This window comes from Pipistrellus kuhlii, unplaced genomic scaffold, assembly GCF_014108245.1.
Source record: "Pipistrellus kuhlii isolate mPipKuh1 unplaced genomic scaffold, mPipKuh1.p scaffold_m20_p_3, whole genome shotgun sequence".
Lineage (NCBI taxonomy): Eukaryota > Metazoa > Chordata > Mammalia > Chiroptera > Vespertilionidae > Pipistrellus > Pipistrellus kuhlii.
In genome coordinates, this window is record NW_023425529.1 from 21,069,945 (window position 1) to 21,079,597 (window position 9,653).

The 9,653-nt window shown below is 35.5% G+C and overlaps 1 protein-coding gene across 2 annotated transcripts; it reads right to left on the minus strand.

Moving 5' to 3' along the window:
• Positions 1 to 798: 798 nt before the first annotated feature.
• Positions 799 to 8,431, minus strand: SMCO3 (single-pass membrane protein with coiled-coil domains 3). 2 transcript variants are annotated; one of them, XM_036458608.2, is made up of 2 exons: positions 7,100 to 8,431; positions 799 to 1,785 (listed from the first exon to the last, which is right to left on the minus strand). In XM_036458608.2, exon 2 carries the CDS (start codon positions 1,767 to 1,769, stop codon positions 1,092 to 1,094), a length of 678 nt encoding a protein of 225 aa, XP_036314501.1. In that variant the 5' UTR covers positions 1,770 to 1,785; positions 7,100 to 8,431; the 3' UTR covers positions 799 to 1,091. The 2 variants fall into 2 exon arrangements, with proteins under 2 accessions (XP_036314501.1, XP_036314502.1); XM_036458609.2 differs by lacking the exon at positions 7,100 to 8,431 and adding an exon at positions 4,843 to 5,060.
• Positions 8,432 to 9,653: the final 1,222 nt, after the last annotated feature.

Sequence of the window (9,653 nt, forward strand, 5' to 3'; positions counted from 1 at the left end):
CTGCAGGTTGGCCCTCTATCCACTGAGCCAAACCAGCCAGAACTGAATGACAAATTATTATTTTTTTTTAAATATATTTTATTGATTTTTTACAGAGAGGAAGAGAGAAGGATAGAGAGTTAGAAACATCGATGAGAGAGAATCATCGATCAGCTGCCTCTTCAGCTGCCTCTTGCACACCTGGAGACGTGCCCGCAACCAAGGTACGTGCCCTTAACTGGAATCGAACCCGGGACCTTTCAGTCCGCAGACCGATGCTCTATCCACTGAGCCAAACTGGTTTCGGCTGAATGACAAATTCTTGAAAGAGTTGCTACTTCCTCTCCTGCACTCTGAATGCATTATTTGCAGGTTTATCTTGGAGTTGTTAAAAAAAAAAAAAAAAAAAAAAAAAGTTCCAGAGTGTTCAAACATTCACTTGAGGGATATTTAATTATCACACAACAGTTGATCAGGGTTGATTATCGTTATAGAAACAAAACCTTTATTTTTTTAGTTTTAACTTTTATCTGTTAAAAGTCCATTCAGATTATAGTGCATAATTTAGAAGTTTACAGAACCACTGACTCTTTTCATCATAGAAGTAAGAAGTTACAAACCGTATTCCAGTCTTTTCCAGTTTACAGAAAATTGGATTTTAACTGATGGTTGAAATTTTGGTAGTGTTTCTATTACATTCAAAGGTCCAGGATTTGTGTCCAGGCAGAAATTACTAAGTATGTCCTCTTAGAACTAAATTATGTCTGAAGTGTTAGGAATAAAAACTTCTGCTTTCAATGTACATTTTGAAGATTTTTGACTTGAAATTAGGAAGGAAAAGGTTACCCTTACAACTGCTACTCTACATTAGTATATGCCCTAATATTGAGCTGGTAGAGTAGAGTTAAACAAATCCTAAGATTCTCTCCCATGGTCTAGCACCAACCTGTCCAGGCATTTGTCACTGAAGCAAAACTCAAGTAATCTTTCCAATCTGTTACCATATTTATGTCTATGTTGGAAGCTTATGGAAAATGAAGCTAGTCCAAGAAACCAAACACTATTATTGAAAGAGAAGCAGAGAGTATTCCAGTTTCAAAAAAGGTGGCTGTTTATTTTATTTGGTGTTTCACTGTATTGGTGACCTCAGTAATGGCATGATGATATTTTTCTGAGGCTGACTTGAATTCCACCAGATGCTTCTCATAACTTTTGATGGCTGCTTGTAGCTGCGTTTTCTCCACTGCTCCTAGGATGGCACGGAAGACCATATCTATGCCAAGGCCAAGAACAGCAACTCCTATACTACCAAGGAGAGAAGCACCAATCTGAGCTAACACAGTGACCAACTTGTTAATTATGCCAGTTGTGACACTTGAGCCTACGAGTTTAACAGCCACTGCACTGGCTGCAGAAGTGGCTTCTCCCAGGATGACTGAAATAACCTTTTGTACGACTGCAATTTTCTCTGTTTCCCTTTCCTTAACATCCTGAAGTTTTCTATAAAGGGTTGGCTCTAGTTTATCTTTTAGTGCTTCGTCAACCTTTTGCAATTCCTTTTGGATTTCCATCATGGCTTGGATAATGGTATCACAGTTTTCTTTGATGGTCCCATTTCTGTTCATCTCAATGGAGGCAAGCCCACACCCCAAATGCATATTTAAAACTCCAATTAGCTCATTGGTGGCACAGAAACTGTCAGATAAGCAGTCAAGGAGCTGTTGGTGAAGATGGTGTACTTCTTCCCGCCTCCTTGGGTTCTCTGGGTAGAGGAAGTCACTCTGCGCCATATTTCAAATATGATCTCTGAAAAATAAAATGGTAAATTTCCACTAAAATCTTTAAAAAATATCTGCTGTTTGCTAGATTTGACCAAGAAATCTTTTATTTCATGAATAGCTAAGTATAAATATGCTATGTAAGGAATTCCTCAGGAAATGCAACAGGTTCTTCAAAACAATTACTTTTATGAAACTTGAAGTCAGTGTGTGGAAATGCAGGTAACAGAATACAACCTGTGGATGCATTAAGGAATTACATTTTGTGGTGAAGGGAGATCCTAGATAGGAAATATTTGTGTTTTTGAGGCATCTGATTGTTAATAAATGTGATTATTTTCAAATAATATTTAATAACATATTTGAAACACTGCAGTTTGAAATGGTTAGCTCTTGATAACCAGAGCTAATGGTTATTTATTTCTCCAACCTCTAGTCACCACATTGAATAGACCTATTGGGTTGATTTCTTCAGTATTTGGAGTTAAGTTAATAGGGCCAGAAGAATATTAAGATCTTTAAGTTTACAGGGCTATTAATATATAATTTTGTTTACATACTCTGTTATTTACAATATTCAAATCCCTTTATATAACTTTACAGGCAATTTTTCTAAACCTAAGGGACATTGAAAGGCAAATATAACAGACCTTTCCAAAAAAAAAAAAAAATCCATGTGATTAGAGTATAGATTCAAGATTCTTTGCATTACAATCTCACTTGAGGAGAAAAGACATGGTGCAGGGGACAGCAGTTATGACTATTTCTCTGATTCTATTTCCAAAGCTTATAAAATAAATTATTGAGAATAATCTGTATTGTGGTTGGCCATTATTAGAGTTACCGAAAGAAGATAATGCCATTTCACGGAAGTATTAAGGAATAAGTAGCAAAGCACACCATAGAGTGAATAGAATAAGTCTGGTAGGAGTCTCATTTGTTTGCACTCCTGGCTCAGAGTACCACGGAGAGAAAAAAGGAATAAGCATGTTCTTATGAGTTATTTGTCTAAAAGCGTGAGCCTAGTGAAAACAATGCTACTCAATGTGCATACCTTGAGTAGGATTGTTATGTGTCTGCCATTTTTATTTTTTACTTAAACTCTTGGAAGAAACAAAAGAGAAAAATGTATATTTGTGTGGTATCTGGCACATTCTCTCTTTGAGCAGATACTATCTTGGGCCCTCATTTAGGATCACGGTTTTTAGGCTAGAAAGGGCAACCTGAGAAGTATGGGGTAAAGGATGTGAGGTGTTCCTCTCTCAAGAAAGGAAACATGAAGTCATAGAGATATAATTTGGAAATGGAGAGGGGAAGATATTTAAAAAATGGATGAGGAACACAATCACCTATGCTGTTAAATGTAGAAAAGTGCACTGGTACCCCTGGTGGAATAAACTTTATCATGGTCAAAAATTCATTTTTATCTTTGATTCAGATACAGTAAAACACACACACACACACACACACACGACCAAACCTCCCCAAGACAGTGCTTAAAAAATACCCATTTAAAGAAATTGTTTGTTGAATGTCTATTAAATAGTCCCCAAACTCACCATCTGGTTGTATACAGAAATTATAACTATAAATTTGGACTTGATTTATCTTTTTTCTTCTAGAAATTTTCTATTAAACTTTTTTTTTTTTTTTGGGGGGGGGGTCTTAGTTTTCAGATCTTATCATGAAATGAAAACTCTACTTTTCTGACTTTGAATTCAGAAGATCACCATCTACATCTCTATTCAGGTATTTAGTTGAGAGGAGTTTTTCTTACCTTGAAAAAGTAGAACTCTATCTAACAACTATCATATGCCACTATCTGAAGGCCTAACTTCCAGAAAAGGTGTGTGGTTGTATTTACCCCAAGGTTATCAAATGGAGAAATGAACTTTCTTCTGGGATGGTAGGTCAAATGCTTCCAAGTGATCGATTTCTTCTTAACAAATATATTATTTTAGCACACGTAACAAATAAATCATAAAATATACCCAAAAGACTGAATAGATGAGGATAATCTTTTCAGGAAAAATGATGGGATTTTTTCCTTCTCAAATATTAAAACACTCAAAATACAATATTAACCAGTATTTTTACTTATTTTTTTATTATTATTTTAAAAAATATATATTTTATTGATTTTCCACAGAGAGGAAGGGGGAGGGATAGAGAGCTAGAAACTTCGATGAGAGAGAAACATCGACCAGCTGTCTCCTGCACATCTCCTACCGGGGATGTGCCCGCAACCAGTGTACATGCCTTTGACCAGAATAGAACCTGGGACCTTCCAGTCCACAGACTGACGCTCTATCCATTGAGCCAAACCGGTTTCGGCTAACCAGTATTTTTATACAGGTGAAAGAATAGATGGAATTGTGGAACAAAATAGTCCTCAAAGCAGGCCCTTCTACACATTTGATTTAGTATATAATATAGTATTTCAGATTGATAATAATTGAGATTATTATTTTATAAATTATTCTGACATAATGAAGTAGTTTTAGGGGTTAAAAGTGATTTTGAAATGTTATTAGCATAACATATGTAAAAAATCAACTAGTAAAATAGGAGAAAATGGGTAATTTTCAAATGTCAGTATAGAAGAGGACTTTATAAACTTAAAAACATTGAAAAAAGAATAAAATTTGATTAACAAAGATGATCATGTAAAAGCAACTAGAAGCAGTCTATGAAAATACAATAAAAATGAAATATTAATTTTTTAAAAATGTTATTAATAAAGTAATAATCTGATACCTAAATTAGCAAATAACTGAACAGACAGTAAATCTAATAGTAGCTAACTGATAAGAAAAATTCAATCTTACCAGAAGTCAAAGACACAATATTTTTTCAACTGCGAAAGTAGTATTTTCTTTCTTTTTTTCATTTAAAAATATTTTTTTTTATTTAGAAGTATTTTCTTTCTTTACATGCTGACTCCCTTGCACACGCACTTTTATACCCAGATGATCCAGGCACCAATTCATAATTTTGTGCCAATAACAAGTTTGAGTAAGAGACATCAGGAAGTGCTCAGATCAGATCATAGAAAAGGGCTTTTATTTTTCTAAGTCTGGCTTACCTTCCTAGCTCTTTTCTTCTTGGGGAAAGTAGTTGGGAGAGTTCCTTATCTCCAGCTTGCCTGCTCCTACACCTGCTCCAGTACTGACCACACAAGATTATTTCTGTCCCAATAGTGAATTAAATGCTAGAGAATTAGATGGAGGAGAGGTGGGGTTTGAAGGTGAAACTAATGAATTATTTCTTAGGTGAAATTTGAACAGCCTGGTGAAGGAAGCAATTCAATAATTCAGTAACAATTTATCTAATTGAATAGCACCTTACTATGGATAAGGCGGGATGCTAGGTTCTGTAGAGCACACGAAAATGAAAAAGACATGGTTCTTGCTTTCATGAAAATTCTATTCTAGTTAACACATTGTGGACGGCTCACAAGAATTCTCGCTTCATATTGCACAGTGGTTTAGAAGGATCATACTTTAAAAAGATATTAGTTTGTAAGACTGATTTAACTTCAAAATGCAATGGGTATTTAATTTTAAGGCATCCTTTTTAACATTCATATAAAACGGTTTTTTGTACTCATTCAATAGAAACTTATCTGGCCACTAGGTAAAGCTAGCAATAAAACTACTGGTCCGCAATGTGTTAAGATAGTAAATTACATGTCATCTTGAAAGTAATATGTCATTCAAAATTGTAGATAGAGGTGATGCTTGACTTGTGCAAATTCAAATTTTAAACAAGTCACACTTTAGTATGTATTGATACTGAGTCAATATGGAGACATTCAGTCATCCAAAGATGATTAACAATTTGCACCCTCTCAATTTATTACTGCTATATATATACTTGATATTTAGAGGTGAGCTTATATACCACATGGAAAAAACCACAGTTGGTAATGTACAGCGTTTCCACTATTGACCATGACAATTTAGCTCCGATGCTCAAATTGCTTACTTCACTCAGCAAAACAAAAGCCCTTCAATTAATTGGAGTGACCCTTCTTAGAGATCCTAGGTATTACTTAGGTATGGCTAAGTGATGTCTTATTTAGAATATGTAGTATTGTACCTAAAATTACTTCTGAACCATATACTTTCCCTTATCTTATTAATTTTTTATGGGTCACCTTTTAAAAATGAACTGCTAAAATTCACTGTTTAAAAAATTATTTTAAAGTAATTTAAAAATGACTTTTAAAGATTGGTACTAGCAGGTAGCTAAGTGGTCTACTGATTACCTGCACCTTTTGTATGGTAAATGTAAATTTTTACATCATTTGTTATCACATGATAGAGCTCCCTGTCACTGAAAAATTCACTCTAGACTGTTACCATCTACTTCTAAACAGCAGAGTTTGTGCTGTTGTATCTGCCCTGATTCTAGTAGCTCTTGAAATAGGTTTGAGAGCCCAGATAGTCTGATGGGGAATTACTAGCCAGTAGGGGGAGCGCTTGATCTCTGGCTGCCTATTTCACCCCAGTCTACCCTGAAGCAACTGTGCTTTTTTGGGTTGCTGTGTTTCTGTTGTGGGAGGGTAAAATTGTATTTGATTAGTGCTCTGTTGCTAAAAAAGATTTTGAAAATCACATGTATTTTAATTTATTTGGTAAAAAAGGAAGTAAATTGGGGAACGCCAGTGATTAGCATTTGGAATGGAAACAAAGACTAGCTTCAGTCAGATGGATTCTTACTGAATGCATGCCACTTTTATTGAATTGAGAAATAAACATTCAAAAGCATACAAGAAGTGGTAGAAACATTTCTATGATTGTATCTAAAAGTTAATGTTTATTTAGTGATATTATGCAATTATTTTAGTTTTTCAGGAAAGGAACTACCTTATGAAATGAAAATCTATTGGTTATCATGTATTCAAATAAAAATTCCTCAGGATACTTTTGTGAATAAGAGTAGTGCACGGACTGTCAAATGGTATAGAAACTTAAAGAGAGGAATTAATGTTGATGTGATTTGAAATTAATATTGATGTGATTAGTGACATAAAAGGACATTTAACAATTCATGGAACACACAGTGACACAGCTGTCATTTCACCCTTAATCCTTGCTAGAATGCATTTCTTTACCACTTTGTTTTCTCTGACAATCAGTTATATGAGCTATAAATTTCATTCTTTCTCTAGTATTTTCAGAGACATAAATAATCACAAAGAACATGCCAGGATATCCTCTGAAAACAAAGTTGTTTTATTACTTTATTATATTGATGGCTAGGATTCAGGACTGACATGTTATTTCAAATTGCCTATAATAATGAGGAACAATATTAGAAGCGCCCAGATTGCTTACCTTGCTGTGTTTCCGAGTTCAGTAGTCCCAGCAGTTGTTTAGTCGTGTTGTTGAAGTGCTGTTTCATTTGGTTTCATCTGGATCTTTCAGATGGAATGTGATGACCTACAGGCTTTGCTCGTTTCTGCTGGGTCCCTCTGCCTGTCTGGTTTATGGACATGACTTAGTTCCCAGAATTCTTCTATTTCTTATATTAATGTAAAAGTAGTATATATTAAGTAATTATAATTTGAAAGACTAATAACATGGTAAAACTTATTTAGTTTTATGTTCTTTAATGGACTTTTTATTCTTGAAAAGGGTTATACAACTGAATTAATTCAATTTAGTAGAGAAGATGGCTCTTTAATTGCAGTGTTCAAATTTTGGGATTTCATCTTGTCAACTAGACTATATATTATGTTTCCTTTAGCTCCTGTTGCATGTGTACCTCCATCTGTTGCTGACTGCTTTATTTAGACTTCTAAGAGATATAAATCCAAATATATTTCTAGCCAAGTGTCAATTTTTTGGTGTGCTATTAATTCCTCTGATGTTTATCACTATCTTTCTTGTTATCTTGTTGAATGTCTTAACAATATAAAAACCTTAAAGACCAACTTGATTCTTTTAGCTTAAAGTTTAGATCAAAGTCTTTCATCTTCTTCTGGATTCTGTCCTAATCCCCATTTATTTCTCCAGAACCAGGAGAATCACTCAGCCCAGTGTAATTTTGTGGAGAGACTGCAGGCTTTTGAATAAGTCCTGATTTTGTGGACCCAAAGTTCCACTTACTAACCAAGTATCTCTGGGAAGGTCACTCTCTCTAAATATTTTCATAGATGTAATGTGAGTATGAGTACATAATTTATGGATTGTTATAAGGATTGAATGAGATAATATTTTAGATCATGCATGTGAAGCACTTGGCATAGTGTCTGATCTATGGTAAAAGCTTACTAAATGGAAGCTCTTCTTATATTAACAACAATAATTTCTGTTATTGTGTGGTTGGAGGGAAAAGAACCAAGGTGCTGTGTAGGAGATGTAAAATCTAAGGGTGCTGCCTATTATAGTCCTAAGGAAAGACTGAGTGGGATATTAATTTATTTCTATTCCAATGGGTTAATTTGTAATGGATGTTGTATCCTCGGGCCCCACCAGGTAGAAGTATGGTGAAAAAAGCAAAAAGCAGAAGTAGTCCGTGAGTATGAACTAGGTATGGAAAGATAAACAGGATTTCCACAGGTGTGTAGGAGCTGGGGTATGGAGATGGGTACAGGGTATACTAAGCAGATGCACAAAAAGCTGTCGAGCATTTTCAGGGGGAAAAACCCACTATTCTGGTGGTACAAGGTATATATGAAAGCCGTGAAGGGAAGGCAACTAGATTCTTTTTTTCCTTCTTTCTTCCTTCCTTCCTTCCTTCCTTCCTTCCTTCCTTCCTTCCTTCCTTCCTTCCTTCCTTCCTCCTCCCGTCTCTCCTCCTCTCCTCTCCTCTCTCTCTCTCTCTCTCTCTCTCTCTCTCTCTTCCTCTCTCTCCTCCTTCTCTTCTCTCTCTCTCTCTCTTTCCTTCCTTCCTTCCTTCCTTCCTTCCTTCCTTCCTTCCTTCCTTCCTTCCTTCCTTCCTTTATTACTTAAAAAATTTTAAATTAAATTTTTATTGTTCAGATTATTACAGTTGTTCCTCTTTTTTTCTTCCATAGCTCCCCTCCATCTGGTTCTTTGTCTTTACCTCCCCTCCCACTGTCCTCATCCATAGGTGTATGACTTTTGTGCAGTCTCTTCCCACACCCCTGAACCCCTTTTCCCCCTGAGAATTGTCAGTTCACTCTCTTTCTATGCCCTTAATTCTATTATATTCAACAGCTTATTCTGTTCATCAAATTTTTTATTCACTTGATTTTTAGATTCACTTGTTGATAGATATGTATTTGTTGTTCATAATTTTTATCTTTACCTTTTTCTTCTTCCTCTTCTTAAAGAATACCGTTCAGTATTTCATATAATACTGATGAACTCCTTTAGCTTTTTCTTATCTGTGAAGCTCTTTATTTGCCCTTCAATTCTGAATGATAGCTTTGCTGGGTAGGGTAATCTTGGTTGCAAGTTTTTCTATTTATCACTTTGTGACTTGGACTATTTCTTGCCACTCCCAACTGACCTGCATCGTTTCGTTTCTTTCTTTCTTTCTTTCTTTCTTTCTTTCTTTCTTTCTTTCTTTCTTTCTTTCTTTCTTTCTTTCTTTCTTTCTTTCTTTCTCTCTCTCTCTCTCTCTCTCTCTCTCTCTCTCTCTCTCTCTCTCTCTCTCTTTCTTTCTTTTTTAAAAAATATATTTTTATTGATTTTTTACAGAGAGGAAGGGAAAGAGATAGAGAGCTAGAAATGTCAATGAGAGAGAAACACCGACCAGCTGCCTCTAGCACACCCCCTACCGGGGATGTGCCCACAACCAACGTACATGCCCCTGACCGGAATCGAACCTGGGACCTTTCATTCTGCAGACCGACACTCTACCACTGAGCCAAACCGGTTTTGGCTGACCTGCATAGTTTCTGTTGAGAAGTCAGCTGAC